This window comes from Prunus persica, chromosome G6 (assembly GCF_000346465.2).
Source record: "Prunus persica cultivar Lovell chromosome G6, Prunus_persica_NCBIv2, whole genome shotgun sequence".
NCBI lineage: Eukaryota > Viridiplantae > Streptophyta > Magnoliopsida > Rosales > Rosaceae > Prunus > Prunus persica.
The window spans coordinates 3,986,551-4,003,462 of record NC_034014.1 but is presented as its reverse complement, the minus strand read 5'-3'; the positions used below and the strand labels follow the sequence as shown (position 1 = coordinate 4,003,462).

The window sequence follows — 16,912 nt, the reverse complement described above, 5'->3', positions numbered from 1 at the left end:
TGGTACGAAATGAAAGTGTTGATTCATGAACTCACCAGTTTATTGCGCAGAGGGTCCCACACCACCCATTTTTCCCGCGAAACGTAAACGAGGAGAAAACGGGTCAGGAAGCTATTAAAATCCACCCACGTGGCACTGAGTGGGTCCCAACAGAAGCAAAAAACCAAGGAGCTCATCCCATCCCCAGGTGACGACAGATTACAAATTTACAAGGCGACAGAAGAAAAGACAATGCAGCAGCACCACCACCACTCATCCACCGCCACCTCATCGGACTATGGCTTCAAGAGCCACCGCTCGCTCGCCCTCTTACATCCTTCCATCCGTCGTTGCCTTATCTCTCCTCTCTCTCGTTGTCGTCGTCTACAAGGTTTTTAAAGGCCGCGTCGTTTTCTGCGTCTTCATTGTTTATTCTTGTTTCTCGGTCTCAATTCGTTTGGGCATTTTGTCGAACAGGTGGACGACTTCGCCACTCAGACGAAGACATTGGCGGGCCATAACCTCGACCCGACGCCATGGCACCTGTTCCCTCCCAAGACCTTCTCCGACGAGACCCTCCACGACCGAGCCTACAAGCTCATCCACTGCTCCTACCTGGCTTGCCGCTACAGAAACAACGACATCCCTGAACGGCGTCGTCCTCCTTCGTCCAGCGCGAAAGCCCCAGAATGCCCCAATTTCTTCCGATGGATCCATCACGATCTGGAGCCGTGGGCCCGAACCCGGATCTCCGCGGCCCATCTGGAGGCGGCCAAGCAGTACGCTGCGTTTCGCGTGGTGATTGTTGGCGGGAAGCTGTATGTGGATTTGTACTGGGCTTGTGTGCAGAGTCGAGCCATGTTCACCATTTGGGGTTTGCTGCAGCTCCTTGCGAGGTACCCGGATCGGGTTCCGGATGTGGATATCATGTTTGATTGTATGGACAAGCCCATTATTAACCGGACTGCGCATGAATCAATGCCTTTGCCACTTTTCCGGTACTGTACGGATGAAGATCACTTTGATATCCCATTTCCTGATTGGTCCTTCTGGGGTTGGTAAGAATCATCAGTCTTTGATTATCGTCTTCTACATTTATTATTGTTGTCTTTTTAAATTTACAGTTCTTTTATGTGGGTAATTATGCTTGTTTTTTTAGCAAAAAAGATATGCTTGTTTTATACGCATTGCCAGTGACTCAATGGGAAAGAACCTACATTTATGATTTGTTTGTGTATGCTTGAATTGCTATAAGAAATTGTAAATTAGTGTATGCTTGCATCAATTTTACGCTGTCCCCATTTTAGGTGGATCAATCACCGCTGTCATAAATGGAATTTTCCAGGATTGACATAGTTTGCTAAACTTGTACTAAGTAGCATGAAAATGTTGCATTTATGTGGGCTTCAAATGCCTGGTTATGGTTTTATTTGTGCTGATTGTCTTTATAGTCTATGATTACTGCACAGGCCGGAGCTACATATTTATCCCTGGAATGAGCAGTTCCGAAATATCAAACGGGGTTCTAAGGAAAGAAGTTGGAGAAAGAAGGAGCCTTTTGCGTATTGGAAAGGAAACCCAGATGTTAGTTCCCCTGTTCGGACAGAGTTACTTAACTGTAACGACACTAAGATGTGGAGAGCACAGATTATGCGTCAGGTTGAATTAAAAATTGCAAATGTTGATATCTCTTTAACTTGAACTCTGGATTTAATAGGCCTAGGACCAATCCTGACATTGTCTTTCTAATATACATTATAGGATTGGGAAGCGGAAGCAAGAGCCGGTTATGAGCAGTCCAAACTGTCTAATCAGTGTAATCATCGGTGAGCACAGCTTCTAAAAGTGATAGCCTTTCATCATATTCTCATTAGATAGTCTGACTGGTTAGCTACGAAGAAGCAGCTTGATCAGTTATTAGCATAATATATGGTCACATAGATCATCTGTTGTCTCTGTTTTATAGTCCTTAGAGGATTTTTTTCTTTTGCTTTTGTCTATCTAAGTTCAGTTTTCGTTATCTATGAAAATGATGCCATTTTTCGTCCTCCTTAGTATCAAAACACAAAAAAGGATGCCATTTTCACATTATAGTTTTGGAGTTCAAAATTCCCCTTTTTGGGGGCAGTCTTTAACTTTCAAAGAGGACTTAGACATTCTCCATTGCATGCTGTCTCCTTATCCAACTGGACCTTGACTATTGCGACCATCCATAAAACTTTCACTCCTCTTTCTTCTTGGTTGATGAATAACTGTTATATATGGTTATATTGCTTTGATCTATTATCTTCTTATCTATTTAGCATGTCGCTCCGATCCTGCATCTCACAAATCTTTTGCTCCTGTTGAAGGTATAAAATCTATGCAGAAGGCTATGCTTGGTCCGTGAGCTTGAAATATATTGTATCATGTGGTTCTCTTACATTAATAATAACCCCACAATATGAGGATTTCTTCAGCCGTGGTCTCATTCCTAGGGTTAACTATTGGCCCATCTCTCCCAATGCTATATGCCCGTCCATAAAGTCTGCTGTTGACTGGGGCCATGGACACCAATCTGAGGTACGTATCGATTTCTAGTTATGCTGTACATTATGTTGTTCTTGTTGTAACATTGTGTAACACTTTCCATCGTTATGGTACAATTCCGTTCCTTCCCCTCTCCCCCTTTAACCTTATATTTTTCACGAAAAGAACATAATCGTGGCTACAATATTCCCCAATGGCTGACAGGCTAAGGAAATAGGACAAAGAGGGCAAGATTTTATGGAAAGCCTAAGCATGGACCGGGTCTATGATTACATGTTTCACCTCATCACAGAGTACTCGAAGCTGCTGGACTTCAAGCCAGTCCCTCCAGATTCTGCTCTGGAAGTGTGTGCGGAATCCCTGGTTTGTCTTGCCGACCCGAAACAGATCCAGTTTTTTAAAAAGACAACTGCATACCCTTCTGCTAGCCCCCCATGCACTCTCCAGTCGGCCGATAGTAATCTCATCAAGAGATGGAGGCAGAAAAAGAAGGAAATAATGAAGGCTGTGGAGGATATGAATCCAAAAGAACGGAGACGATTAAACTAGGAAGCTGCCATAGTTTTATATAATCATAATTTTATAGAGTTTTTAGTTGGTGGGTAGTCTTAGATGACCCCTGAAGTAGGGTTTTCTTCCCCCTTAATTATTTTTTTGCGTGTAAAGAATATAGCATTGGTGCTCAACATTTGGGACTTGAAAAAGACACATACAACAATAAAATACCATGTGATTACTTTCTTCCCTTGAAATATTTGAAATATAAATGGACTTGGTTCTAAATCTTTCATTGTTGCTTGTGTTGTTGCGTGTGGAGTGGGTTTGTTGGAGTGTGTGTGTGTGAGATGAGATGGTCATGCATCATGCTTCATGCATGCATGCATGGTCCTGAATATAGAACATTATCTTCTTTTCTTCTTTCCTTCAAATAATAAAGGCCAACTCCACAATTTTTTTTTGTCATTGTAGTTTGGCAAATCATAACTATTAACATTTATTTGCTTTTGTTTTTTTAAGAGGCATTCCTTTATGCTTGTAAGAAAGAAGGAACACTAATGTAGTAAAATATGGAAATCAGAAATTTAATATTATTTATCAACTAATTCTTGATTTAATTATATATATCTTCTCCATATTTGAAAGACCTCAAATTTAAAAATTAAACACCATTCAATTTTTTACATTAACAAGTTAAAACCTATGTTTCGTTCAACTGTTTTACTCTCTTTTACATGTAAAATATAAGTTCCATTCAACTCTTTTACTCTCTTTTGTGAGTAAGAAAATCCATACCGATTAAAAATGTCCTTAATAGGAAAATTTTGAAAAAGAAAATTGGAGTTGCCAAAAATAGAGAATGGAAATTTAGACCAAATATTAAGAGTTGGGTTTGGGGATTTAACTAATCAAAACTAGTCCCTAGTCCCTAGCCATTATTTTATCTAATTTGCATTTCCCATATCGTCATCATCATCTTCTTCTCCCTCTCTCTCTCTCTCTCTCTCCACTTACTCTCCACTGTCCACCACCTTCCTTCTGCCTCGCGATCTCACCTTCCCAATTTCCCAAAAATGGCTGACAGCAGTGGCGTCGTCACCGTCTACGGAAAAGGCGCTATATACGAAACCACGACCAAATCCTCCCCATTCTCCGTCAAAGTTGGCCTCGCCCAAATGCTCCGCGGCGGCGTCATCATGGACGTCGTCAACCCCGCGCAGGCCCGCATCGCCGAGGAGGCCGGCGCATGCGCCGTCATGGCCCTTGAGCGCGTCCCCGCCGACATCCGATCGCAGGGCGGCGTTGCCCGAATGTCCGACCCGCAGCTCATCAAGGAGATCAAGCGCTCCGTCACCATCCCCGTCATGGCCAAAGCTCGCATCGGCCACTTCGTCGAGGCCCAAATCCTCGAGGCCATCGGCGTCGACTACGTAGACGAGAGCGAGGTCCTGACCCTCGCCGACGACGAGCACCACATCAACAAGCACAACTTCCGCGTCCCGTTCGTCTGCGGCTGCAGGAACCTCGGCGAGGCTCTTCGCCGGATCCGGGAGGGTGCCGCGATGATCCGGACGAAGGGGGAGGCCGGCACCGGAAACATCGTCGAGGCCGTGAGGCACGTGCGGCAAGTGATGGGGGACATCAGGGTTTTGCGGAACATGGATGACGACGAGGTGTTCGCGTACGCGAAGAGAATCGCGGCTCCGTACGATCTCATGATGCAGACGAAGCAGCTCGGGAGGCTGCCGGTGGTGCAGTTCGCCGCCGGTGGCGTGGCAACGCCTGCCGACGCGGCGTTGATGATGCAGTTGGGGTGCGATGGGGTTTTCGTCGGGTCGGGTGTGTTTAAGAGTGGTGACCCTGCCCGGAGGGCTCGGGCCATTGTGCAGGCTTCGACCCATTATAGTGACCCAGATGTGCTGGCTGAGATCAGCTGTGGATTGGGTGAGGCCATGGTTGGGATTAATCTGAATGACGAGAAGGTTGAGAGGTACGCGTTTCGGTCTGACTGAATTTGGTGAGTTGAATTTTGGAGCTTTTGGGTGAAGCCCAAAGGGCTAAAGGCTAAAAGCCCCTCTTTTAGAAGAAAATGAACATTGCACCATATATAATTATATACCATTTTTTCATATTGGATTCATTAGCTGTGGTAATTTTACTTGCATGGCTCAAGAGAGTAATTTTACTCTTGGATTTATTGCTGGGTTTTCTTTCTTTCTTTTATAGATGTAGGCAAGGCAACAATATTGTTAGAATCACTGTCATTGGATTCTCAAGTTCTATTTGTCTTAGTTCATTGCAATTTGCAAGATATATTCATGCAATTCTAGTATAATGATTAATGGATGGATTTGTTGGAAATTAACGAGAAGCAAAGATAAATTTATGAATTCACTGTGTTGTATCAAAGTTTAGTTTGATTGCTAACAGTTGAGTTTGGTCGTGCTACAGTTAAAATTCAACATTTGACATCTTTAATTGGTATCCTTTGAGCCTGAGGACAGTAAGTAAACTTTAAGATATTACTTTAGGACAGTAATGGAAGGGACTAAATTCACCAACTTATAACTAGCTGTATAAATCATTATGCTGAAAATAATATTCCACATGTATATACCATGCCGGGCATGCCCTGTCTGTATCTCCTAAATTTATTTAGATTTGTCTGGGGTCAAGTCTGTGTTTCTGCTCTGTAGCTTTCAATCCATTATTCCTTGCCCTCGGATTTTTAGCCTTTTAAATAAACAGATTTTGAGTTATTAGCTCTTTCTCCTCACTCATAGATCTTCCTCTTTCTTTTATAGATGTAGGCAAGGCAACAATATTGTTAGAATCACTGTCATTGGATTCTCAAGTTCTATTTGTCTTAGTTCATTGCAATTTGCAAGATATATTCATGCAATTCTAGTATAATGATTAATGGATGGATTTGTTGGAAATTTAACGAGAAGCAAAGATAAATTTATGAATTCACTGTGTTGTATCAAAGTTTAGTTTGATTGCTAACAGTTGAGTTTGGTCGTGCTACAGTTAAAATTCAACATTTGACATCTTTAATTGGTATCCTTTGAGCCTGAGGACAGTAAGTAAACTTTAAGATATTACTTTAGGACAGTAATGGAAGGGACTAAATTCACCAACTTATAACTAGCTGTATAAATCATTATGCTGAAAATAATATTCCACATGTATATACCATGCCGGGCATGCCCTGTCTGTATCTCCTAAATTTATTTAGATTTGTCTGGGGTCAAGTCTGTGTTTCTGCTCTGTAGCTTTCAATCCATTATTCCTTGCCCTCGGATTTTTAGCCTTTTAAATAAACAGATTTTGAGTTATTAGCTCTTTCTCTTCACTCATAGATCTTCCTCTCTCCAGTTCTACCTCATAAGTTGTTCTCCCTTATTCTTCTGTGAATCTCATTTTTTCTTTTTCGTTTTTCTGTATTGAATGAATCATCCGTACTTAAATGTCTTGGTGGGTTCTTACATGCTTGGTTTCATAGAAAATGATCTTAGGCCATGTGATCGTGGAATTCAGGTTCAAAAGTCTGTGAGTTGTATGGTAATGTAAACTTCTGGTTTGAGAGATTAACCAAGGAAATAGTAGTCACAGGTTTGGTCTGTTTACATGTATGTCCTTGGAGTTCTACATGTGAAGCATATTTGAGTGTTTGTAGTAGAAAACGGATTTAGCACTTTCATTAGCTCTTAAGTTGTGCAATTGATGCAGCCCTATCCATTGAACCAGTAGTTGTTGTCTCATAGTTTTAACTGATCTAGTGTTGCAGTGGAGTGAGCTGTAGACAAACAGTCTTTTTTAGGATCATGTTAAATCATGGAGCTCAGTGGTTTGAGTCTTAGAAGCCTCAATGAATTGGATAAATTGTTTGGTATATGATCTCAATGTTAATAGATGCCTTGCCAATGAAAATAGCATGGTAAAGAGAGACTGATTTATGATCTCAATGTTGGTTACCAGAGGAAAAGGGAAACACTTCTCCAAAATCCTAGTCTTTGCTTCTTTTATTAGGTACCACAGTATGCTTTCCGATCATCCTAGCCAATGTGCACCTTTTATGCATCAAAAGTCTGTTTTTCGGTCAGGTATTTGTTTATGTCTATATTTGGCTATGTGTTTCAGGCCATGTCGAACAGGTCGATAAGATTACACCGTCTCCTTGGATCCAAGTTTTGGACCTTTTGGTTTGGGTACCATGGGTGTCTTCATGAGTAGAATTTCTGTGTCACTTCATCAAGATTTTATCGTCGTGTATGTATTGGTTTTTTCAGTTTGGTTTAGAGTTACTTGAGCAACAAATTTTTTTAAAATAAAAGAAATTTGTATAGAAAGCATAAACTAATAAGATTCGGATTGAGTTCTTGGCACTTAAAAAGGTATTTTTCTAGCTTTTATACCCCTAAGCATATTATATTTGGGTAAGCTAAGATATTATATTAAACAGGTACTAACCCAACTAAGAAAGAATAAAGAATTTAGGCTTAGGGTAGCTTGACCTTTTTTACTTTATTTGTTTATTATATGTTTTAGTGCGATTGGTGGTAAACGCAGGTTAACCTCGAATTTGTTTTAATCAAGCAAACATCCAGATGATTTTTTTATGATAAACAGATTAGTGTGTGATCTGTCGCATTATAGTTTAGATTCGTTACATACAGAGATTCTAAAATTCACCGTCAAATTTCTGACGAATGTTTTTGGCCTGTTTGAGATGTTTTTTTTTCTAAGTGCTTCTTTTAGTGTTATGTACTTTCTGGAGGAGGACATAGCACATGAATTTTTAATATTCTAGTGCGCTAACGGCTATGAATAGAAGTGCTTTTTTTCACAACTCTCAGTAAAAAGAAGGAAAAGAAAACTGAGTTTGTGTGTGGGTTTTTTGGGCCAAGTTTAAAGGCTGCTGATCCAGATCTGTAGTGTTGTTGGGCCTTTGGTGAAAACCCCTCAAATTTTTAAATAACGTGGCTGGACCCTTATGGAAAACAAATATGGCTGGCTTAGTACTTACCAAAATATCTACTAGTCTGTGATTCAGTGTAGCATGTAGCAGCATCGTTTCGTTATCTCATGTAGGTCGTGATGCAGTCTGTACCCTTCAGTCCGTTAGGTAAAAAAATGTTTGATTAATTTCAAGTGGGTGGGCTTGGGTTGGAATACGGGGTTAGAGAGAATCTACTATATAATCAGTGATTAGAGCGATAGACGCATGTATGTATACATAACCTGTAAAACCGAAGACTTACATTTCGAGAGAGCTGAGGACTCAAGACGCATCACGCATGTATTACCATCTAATTACCTCTGAAGATTATTGTAATTAATGGAACAAATTCTGGAGTGCTACTATGAAGGGCTTCTAGTAGCATGCTTATAGTTTTGCCCATTTCCGATCAGCCTTAATTTTGTCATAATTAGCTCAGAGACACCAACCTTAATTTTAATACTCTTTTCCTTTTGTTAATCAAAGTCAAAGATAATGTTAGTTTATACTTATTGCATGGTCTTCTATAATCACTCCATTAAAAGAATCCCACGTGTCCCTTCATGTCGTGATAAACTTTAATTTTCATTAAATTATAAAAGAAGAAAAGAGCAGAAGAAGAAAGAAAGTTATTGTCCGTCTGTCCCTTCCCTGCATTATAAAATCAATATCTTTCATTCCTTTTTCTGAGGGACATCATTGACTTCTTTCTTAGCTTCTAATCTAAGGGAAGTTTCGAACCCAGACCAGCTGAGTGATAAGGGGGAGGGCAAACTACTAGGCCACTCCACGTCCTTTATTCTGGTTCACTCACGACTGGCGTTAGTGCATTATATTCCAACCTAGTGGGAGGTGCAACAATACAGTCATACATCAAAGCCATCACAATTTAACAACTTCAACGCAAAGAAAAATAAGAAGACCAAAAAAGGCGCCAAACAAGAACGGCAAAGATCAATACAGAAGGAATATAAAAAGACTGTCCGTCTATAACTTGATCAAACACAGTACCTTAATTACATTCCTAAAACCTCTCTCTCTCTCTCTCTCTCTCTCTGCCATTTCTAAAAAGCTCTGATTTTCGTTGTGTGTATAAATTATTAATTCATCAAGATAGATGGGGAATTATAGGATGTGCTTATGCTTCACAAGGAAGTTCAGGGTGATGGAGGCAGAGCCGCCGTCGGACGTCAAGGAGACATTCAACAAGTACGCCGGGGACGGGACCCACATGACAGCCGAACAGCTGCGGCATTTCTTGGTGGAGCTTCAGGCGGAGGGTGGCAGCACGTCCGCGTCCGAAGCCGAGCGGATCGTGGAGCAGGTACTGCAGAAGAGGCACAACATTGCCAAGTTGATCAGCAGGGGCACTCTTCTCACCCTCGACGACTTTCACCATTACTTGTTCTCTTCCGATCTCAACCCACCTATTCGAGCTCAGGTAGTAGCTAGCTCTTCTGTTAATTAATTCACTTTTTTTGTTTACTAATTGGGTTTTCTTTTCTGGGTTTTGTTTGTTTCCCGAGAAAGTATAGGAAACTTCAAGAATGTACATATTGAAACTCTGTTAGCTAGCTAGCTTGAGTGGAAGAATATTCCTTGCGTACAAATTCCAGTTTGACACATGTGCAACATGCTGCTAGAGACTTGTCAATGTCATAGATGGCTCATAATCTAGTAATGCTCATCAGCATATCAAATATCTTGAGATTTAACTTCTTGGGCTAGTTTGCTTGAATTCATTATCAAATATCATGAGGTCTTACCGCATATTGTGCATTTTTTAATGTCGTTTATTTTGATTTGGAGACAATTTTTTAAATTTCTGCTTTGGATATTTTGTTTCAGGTTCATCAGGATATGACGGCTCCACTGTCCCATTACTACATATACACAGGTCATAATTCATACCTGACCGGAAATCAGCTCAGCAGCGACTGCAGTGATGTTCCAATCATAGAGGCACTCAAGAGAGGTGTAAGAGTGGTGGAGCTTGATATTTGGCCAAATTCCGAAAAGGACAATGTGCATGTTCTTCATGGAAGGTAAATTCTCTAATTATCTCCGATCTACCTCCAACATTGATTTTTGAAGCATTCTATTTTCAGTAGATAAATTTTAATTCAATGTGTCTTGTTGTGAATCTAGGACCTTGACAACTCCTGTGGAACTTATTAAATGCTTGAAATCGATTAAAGAACATGCCTTTTCTGAATCTCCATATCCTGTCATCATAACTCTTGAAGACCACCTCACCCCTGATCTCCAAGCTAAAGTAGCACAGGTGACTTTCTTTTTCTCTTGTATGAGTAGCAATAAATCACCTTCTTACTAAAATTACTGTTAACGTCTGCATTTTTTATTTATTTTGCTTTTCCAGATGCTCATTGAGACATTTGAGGATATGTTGTTCTACCCTGAATCAGAATTTTTGAAAGAGTTTCCATCACCGGAACAACTCAAGTACAGAATTATTATTTCTACGAAGCCTCCTCGGGAGTACCTTAAGGCTCAAAATGGGAACGGAAGGGGAGATGACTTACATATGAGTGAGGAAGAAGACTTATGGGGGAAGGAACCATCAGAGCTTAATACAGATGAACGTGAAGAAGATGATGATACGGTGTGTTTTAAATGAACATGCTAACTCCAATTACATGCTTAATGCCATACCTCTTACGTGATTAATTTTTCTGTATTACCACCTTGCAGAGTGATAGTGATTCAAGTGAGGATAACAATGGCGGCAATATTGGTGGATTGTCCTCGCCAGGAGCACGCGAATACAAACATCTAATCGCAATCCATGCTGGAAAACCAAAGGGTGGTTTGAAGGAGGTACTAAAAATTGAGCTTAACAAAGTTAGACGCCTTAGCTTGAGTGAACAAGCACTTGAAAAGGCTGCTGAATCTTATGGAACGGATATTGTTAGGTACTCTTTTTTTTCTCTATCACAATGACATCTTTTACTTGGTATTTAATCGATGCTTTTGAACCGACTATACTTCAATTTTTGTTCACAGATTTACCCAGAAGAACATTTTAAGGGTTTATCCAAAAGGTACTCGGTTTAACTCCTCCAACTACAAGCCGCTTATTGGTTGGATGCATGGCGCTCAAATGGTTGCATTCAACATGCAGGTTTGTTAAAGTTCTAATTTCTCAGTCTTCCTAAAAACATATGTTCTTTTTTCTTTTTCTTTTAGTTTTATTTCCTCCAACAATCACTAGATCAAAACATTTCTCTGGTTCAATGGCAGGGATATGGTAGATCTCTTTGGCTGATGCAAGGGATGTTTAGAGCCAATGGGGGCTGCGGTTATGTAAAAAAGCCGGATTTTGTTATGAAGAATTTAGATAATCAGGTTTTTTATCCTAAAGCAAACTTGCCGGTAAAGAAGACTTTAAAGGTGATCGCATTTTCTGTTCCTTTTTCTTTTAGTGCAGGTGAAGTTGGAATTTACCTGATTCACAAGAATCTTAAAGTCAATTATGTTTCTTGACAGGTGAAAGTGTATATGGGAGATGGATGGCATTTGGATTTCAAACACACACACTTTGATTTATATTCCCCTCCCGATTTCTACACTAGGGTAAGTCCACCCGGGTTCAATTCACGTTGGAGACAATCTTGGAGCAACCTAATATAATGCTTCCTCCTCCCCCTCCCTAATGAATGACAAAAAAAGATAAAAAGATATATGGTCTGTGTCCTACTGGTAAACCAAATAATTAATTATGTATGCTTTTAAGCGCTTGATTAACAATAAATAATTAGGGCTTGTATTTAATGGCTAATAATATCTGTAATGCAGGTTGGCATAGCAGGAGTGCCTGCAGATGAAATAATGAAACAAACCAAGAAAAAAGAGGACATTTGGACACCTTCATGGGAGGAAGAGTTTACATTTCAACTGAAAGTTCCTGAGTTGGCTTTGCTTCGAGTTGAGGTTCATGAGCATGACCTTTCTGAGAAGGATGACTTTGGTGGCCAAACTTGTTTCCCAATCTCTGAATTGAAACAAGGGATTCGTGCAGTCCCTCTCTTTGACCGCAAAGGAAACAAATACAACACAATAAGGCTTCTAATGCGATTTCACTTCATCTGATAGCATTTGGTTCCCCTCATTCCAATGGCAAAATCATTTTTTGTTTCTGTAATATCACTGTGAATGTGGTCCAAGAGCGGAGCTTGAATTGTAAAATTACGCGGTCAAAATGTGAATATTAGTTTTAAAAATTCATACATATTCAAGCTTCCTCTTACTATTTATCCAAAACTACGTATGTAAATTTATAAAATAATTTAGAAAATTAAGGGCAAAGCCATCTTTCACTTTAAATAGCTCTACCGCTAATTAGGTTAGTTGACTAAAGGAGTCTTCTTATGCTCAAGTTCAAACCTCCTCTACGCACATAGTGTCAAAACAAATGATCCTATCACCAAGCCAATCGATTGTTCTATTTGTCTTCGAATCATTTGATTATTACATCATTTATTATTGTTTTTAATTTTTCTCTTTGCTAATAATGTTAGTTTATATAACCAGGTGGAATGGGCCAGATGTACCTTTGGGTGGTCTTTATTCACTCTGGTGTTTCTTTATTGCATGGCTCAGTAAAAGAAAACCAACGTGCATCTCGTGATCAATTTTCTTTAATTAAAAAAATAGAAGAAGTTCTTTGACCTCCTGTTCTGTCTCTTTCTCATGGACAGATTAGCTTATTTCTTGACTTTTTATTGAGTCCACACTTAACCGCGGGTTATGAACGAATGTGAATCGCTGATAAAAATATTTACACATTAATTATGATTAAATTTAATTAATACAATCACACGGAAACAATTGTGAGCCGTTGATTCAATTAATTTCGGGGCTCAAGAGTTGTTAATAGTTCGCATGAGACCGTCACTACATATTCCTCCATGGAGAAAGTTCCCATTAAACAACCGTCAACATCAATCAAAATTAATACGTGATGATTTAAAAAGGAAAAAAAAAAGATAATTAAAACCAAAAAGGCGCCAAACAAAACGGCAAATTTTTCCATAAATAAAGAATATAAAAAGGCTGTCGTCTGTCTAACTTCATCTGACAATCACAATTCCATAAATAAAGAATATAAACCTCCCAAAGCTCAACCCCTTTACATTCCTAAACCTCTCTCTCTGTTCTGTCTGCCATTTCTCAAAAGCTCTGATTTTTGTTGTGTAAATTATTGGTTAAGGTCGATGGGGAGTTACAGGATGTGCATGTGCTTCACGAGGAAGTTCAGGGTGACGGAGGCAGAGCCACCGCTGGACGTCAAGGAGGCATTCAACAAGTACGCCGAGGGAGGGACCCACATGACAGCAGAGCAGCTGCAGAATTTCTTGCTGGAATTTCAGGCAGACGGCGGCGTAGGCGGCGGCGCGGAGGCGTCCGACGCCGAGCGGATCGTGGAGCAGGTGCTGCAGAAGAGGCACCACATTGCCAAGTTGATCAGCAGGCGCACTCTCACCCTCGACGACTTCCACCATTACTTGTTCTCTCCCGATCTCAACCCCCCCATTCGAGATCAGGTATTGGGTTTTTCTTTTCTGGGTTTTGTTTGTTTCCCGAGAAAGTATAGGAAACTGTAAGAATGTAAACATTTAAACTCCGTCAGCTCGTAGCTAGCTTGAGTGGAAGAATCTTCCTTGCGGACAAATTCCAGTTTGACACGTGTGCAACATGCTGCTAGAGACTTGTCATAGATAGCTCATAATCTAGCAATGCTCATCAGCATATCAAATATCTTGACATTTAAATTCTTGGGCTAGTTTACTTGAATTCATTAGCAAATTTGTGGCCCTGTTTTATTGATCATTAATTCATTAAAGAAGTGTTTTCTTTAATGAACAAGTGCATTTTATAATTTCTTTGATTTTGATTGAGACAATTTGTAAATTTCTGCTTTTGGTAATTTGTTTCAGGTTCATCAGGATATGACAGCTCCATTGTCCCATTATTACATATATACAGGTCATAATTCATACCTGACTGGAAATCAGCTCAGCAGTGACTGCAGTGATGTTCCAATCATAAAGGCACTCAAGAGAGGTGTAAGAGTGGTGGAGCTCGATATTTGGCCAAATTCCACAAAGGACAATGTGCATGTTCTTCATGGAAGGTAACTCTAATTATCTCCAATCTAATGGTACCTCGTCGGACTTCAAAGTGAAATCGTCTTAATGATTATGAGTTTCATTGAATATATTTAAGCCTGTGTATCCTAAGTAAGCTTGAAGATAGGTAACTCTGTTTTAAAGCATTCTATTTTCAGCCTAAATACTTTTTGTTGCTGTTCTTAGTCGATATTTCTATGAAAGCCTAGTGTTCCAACTCATGGGATTGATATTCAAAGTGTGTATTTGTGAATCTAGGACTTTGACAACCCCTGTGGAGCTTATTAAATGCTTGAAATCAATTCAAGAGCATGCATTTTCTGAATCTCCATACCCTGTCATCATAACTCTTGAAGACCATCTTACCCCTGATCTCCAAGCTAAAGTAGCACAGGTGATTTTCTTTTCCTTTTTTAATTTATGAGTAATAAATCATGTTCTTACTATAACTACTGTTTAAAATTTGCAAATTTCTTCATTTCCAGATGCTCATTGAGACATTTGGTGAGATGTTGTTTTACCCTGAATCTGATTGCTTGAAAGAGTTGCCTTCACCGGAAGAACTTAAGTACCGAATTATTATTTCTACCAAACCTCCTGAGGAGTACCGCAAGGCTAAAACTGCCAATGAAAAGGAACATGACTCACATAAGAGTGAGGAAGACTTATGGGGGAAAGAACCCTCAGAGCTTACAGAAGAACACGAAGATGATGACATGGTGTGTTTTGAGAACAAAAATATTTACTGCTAGCATCACTTATGCTTGATGTCCTGCCCTTAAGTGATTAAATTTTTCTCTATTGTCTTGCAGAGTGACAGTGATTCAAGTGAGGATAACAGTCACAGTAATCGTGGATCGTTCTCATCAGCAGAACATGAATACAAACGTCTAATTACAATCCATGCTGGAAAACCCAAGGGTGGTCTAAAGGAGGCACTAAAAGTTGAACTTGATAAAGTTAGACGCCTTAGCTTGAGTGAACAAGCACTTGAAAAGGCTGCTGAATCTCATGGAACAGATGTTGTTAGGTACGTTTTGTTTTCCTAGCACAATGAGGTGCCGAATGATTCCCTCATGTGATGAATTCAATTGTGAAATCTCATTTACTTGGTATTTGATCTATGTTATCCAACTGAACAAGTATAAACTGTAACAATGTTATTCATAGATTTACCCAGAAGAACATTTTAAGGGTGTACCCAAAAGGTACTCGGTTCAACTCCTCCAACTACAAGCCACTTATTGGTTGGATGCATGGTGCTCAAATGGTTGCATTCAATATGCAGGTTGTTTAAAGTTCTTACCTTTCTGTCCCGAAAAAAAGTTATTTTCTTTTTCTTATAACCTTCTTCTGTTTTGATCGTATTTTTTCTTCCCAGTCATCAAGATAATGCTGTGCAATGTTATTTCAAGATAAGAAAACTGGTAGCATTTTTGAGACAGAAAATGAACATTTCTCTGGTCCAATGACAGGGATATGGTAGATCTCTTTGGCTGATGCATGGGATGTTTAGAGCCAATGGGGGTTGTGGTTATGTGAAAAAGCCTGATTTTATTATGAACGAATCAGATAATCAGATCTTTGATCCTAAGGCAAAATTGCCAGTAAAGAAGACTTTAAAGGTGAACGCATTTTCTGTTCCTTTTCTCTTGATGTAAAGTTGTAAGTTGATTGTCAAAGACTGTTTTTATCCCCTCTCATTTAAAAGACTCTTAAACTAATTATGTTTCTTGACAGGTCAAAGTATATATGGGAGATGGATGGCATTTGGATTTCAAACAAACACACTTCGATTTATATTCCCCACCGGATTTCTACACCAGGGTAAGATGGTCTGTGTTTTATTTTCAAATGATTACCTTGGTCAGTCTACTGGTAAACCAAATAATGTATGCTTTTTAAGTGCTTGATTAATAATAATGCAGTGATACACACTTCTTAGTGCTTCTATTTACCATTTAATCTGTGAGGCAGGTTGGCATAGCAGGAGTTCCAGCTGATGAAATAATGAAGAAAACTAAGAAAAAGGAGGACGATTGGACACCAGTCTGGGAGGAAGAGTTTACATTTCCATTGAGGGTTCCTGAATTGGCTTTGCTTCGAGTTGAGGTACATGAGTATGACATGTCTGAGAAGGATGACTTTGGTGGCCAAACCTGTTTGCCAGTGTCTGAATTGAGACAAGGGATTCGTGCAGTCCCTCTCTTTGACCGTAAAGGAACAAAATACAACTCAGTAAGGCTTCTAATGCAATTTGAGTTCATCTGAGCATTTGGTTCTGCTCATCGAATTTTCCTCGGTTCATTTTTATTCTGTTGCCCCCTGTAGTTCTGCTATAAGTTTTGTTTATTTTGCTCATTGTAAAAGATTGTTTGGTACTCTCTCTCCCTCTTTCTTTTTTTTTTCTTTTTGGAAGTGGATCGTCTATAGAAGCATATAATGACAGCCTTTTGTTTTTCCTTTTCCTTTTTCCCTTTGTCTTTTTCTCAATTATGTTTTAAGGGACAATTCCATCTTTGGTATAACTCAATAAAGGAACCGTTCAACCTGCAGATCAAATGGACAAAATCTACTAGGGTTTAGGTGAAACTCAACTTTCAACCTGATTGTCAAACTTCTCCTTCTCCTACCCCACAATTGCAGTAGCAACATTGTCCAGATTAAAGAAATTAACAACTCAACTGTCAATCACATAGCTCGAGTACAGGCCGGTAATAACATGTCATGTAATTCAGTAAAAGAAAATTTACTT

The 16,912-nt window shown here is 39.6% G+C and overlaps 4 protein-coding genes across 6 annotated transcripts; all 4 read left to right on the top strand.

The window, feature by feature from the left end:
• On the top strand, nucleotides 157-3,298 carry LOC18772559 (O-glucosyltransferase rumi). The gene is made up of 6 exons (XM_007206235.2): nucleotides 157-370; nucleotides 457-1,037; nucleotides 1,449-1,638; nucleotides 1,741-1,805; nucleotides 2,331-2,541; nucleotides 2,713-3,298. The coding sequence occupies exons 1-6, from the start codon at nucleotides 278-280 to the stop codon at nucleotides 3,055-3,057; spliced, it is 1,485 nt and encodes a 494-aa protein (XP_007206297.2). The 5' UTR covers nucleotides 157-277; the 3' UTR covers nucleotides 3,058-3,298.
• Nucleotides 3,800-5,367, top strand: LOC18774904 (probable pyridoxal 5'-phosphate synthase subunit PDX1). Its single transcript, XM_007205539.2, has one exon. The coding sequence runs from the start codon at nucleotides 4,080-4,082 to the stop codon at nucleotides 5,016-5,018; it is 939 nt and encodes a 312-aa protein (XP_007205601.1). The 5' UTR covers nucleotides 3,800-4,079; the 3' UTR covers nucleotides 5,019-5,367.
• Nucleotides 9,126-12,373, top strand: LOC18773491 (phosphoinositide phospholipase C 2). 3 transcript variants are annotated; one of them, XM_007207953.2, is made up of 9 exons: nucleotides 9,126-9,449; nucleotides 9,857-10,053; nucleotides 10,157-10,292; nucleotides 10,389-10,631; nucleotides 10,721-10,941; nucleotides 11,033-11,150; nucleotides 11,270-11,419; nucleotides 11,516-11,602; nucleotides 11,825-12,373. In XM_007207953.2, exons 1-9 carry the CDS (start codon nucleotides 9,126-9,128, stop codon nucleotides 12,116-12,118), a joined length of 1,770 nt encoding a protein of 589 aa, XP_007208015.1. In that variant the 3' UTR covers nucleotides 12,119-12,373. The 3 variants fall into 3 exon arrangements, with proteins under 3 accessions (XP_007208015.1, XP_020420845.1, XP_020420846.1); XM_020565256.1 differs by lacking the exon at nucleotides 9,126-9,449 and adding an exon at nucleotides 9,483-9,685 and having other exon boundaries at nucleotides 11,825-12,118; XM_020565257.1 differs by lacking the exon at nucleotides 9,126-9,449 and adding an exon at nucleotides 9,691-9,767 and having other exon boundaries at nucleotides 11,825-12,118.
• On the top strand, nucleotides 12,787-16,623 carry LOC18772015 (phosphoinositide phospholipase C 4). The gene is made up of 9 exons (XM_007206514.2): nucleotides 12,787-13,572; nucleotides 13,966-14,162; nucleotides 14,416-14,551; nucleotides 14,643-14,876; nucleotides 14,970-15,187; nucleotides 15,328-15,445; nucleotides 15,633-15,782; nucleotides 15,898-15,984; nucleotides 16,135-16,623. The coding sequence occupies exons 1-9, from the start codon at nucleotides 13,243-13,245 to the stop codon at nucleotides 16,426-16,428; spliced, it is 1,764 nt and encodes a 587-aa protein (XP_007206576.1). The 5' UTR covers nucleotides 12,787-13,242; the 3' UTR covers nucleotides 16,429-16,623.

Excerpts from the sequence above, each read along its gene's own strand:
- LOC18774904 (XM_007205539.2), top strand. The coding sequence starts at position 4,080 with ATGGCTGACAGCAGTGGCGTCGTCACCGTCTACGGAAAAGGCGCTATA.
- LOC18772559 (XM_007206235.2), top strand. The coding sequence starts at position 278 with ATGGCTTCAAGAGCCACCGCTCGCTCGCCCTCTTACATCCTTCCATCC. Across the intron at positions 371-456 it reads TCGTTGTCGTCGTCTACAAG|GTGGACGACTTCGCCACTCA; the intron begins GTTTTTAAAGGC and ends TTTGTCGAACAG. Across the intron at positions 1,639-1,740 it reads GAGCACAGATTATGCGTCAG|GATTGGGAAGCGGAAGCAAG; the intron begins GTTGAATTAAAA and ends TATACATTATAG.
- LOC18772015 (XM_007206514.2), top strand. The coding sequence starts at position 13,243 with ATGGGGAGTTACAGGATGTGCATGTGCTTCACGAGGAAGTTCAGGGTG. Across the intron at positions 14,163-14,415 it reads GTGCATGTTCTTCATGGAAG|GACTTTGACAACCCCTGTGG; the intron begins GTAACTCTAATT and ends TTGTGAATCTAG. Across the intron at positions 15,985-16,134 it reads CACCGGATTTCTACACCAGG|GTTGGCATAGCAGGAGTTCC; the intron begins GTAAGATGGTCT and ends TCTGTGAGGCAG.
- LOC18773491 (XM_007207953.2), top strand. The coding sequence starts at position 9,126 with ATGGGGAATTATAGGATGTGCTTATGCTTCACAAGGAAGTTCAGGGTG. Across the intron at positions 10,942-11,032 it reads TATGGAACGGATATTGTTAG|ATTTACCCAGAAGAACATTT; the intron begins GTACTCTTTTTT and ends TTTTGTTCACAG. Across the intron at positions 11,420-11,515 it reads CGGTAAAGAAGACTTTAAAG|GTGAAAGTGTATATGGGAGA; the intron begins GTGATCGCATTT and ends GTTTCTTGACAG.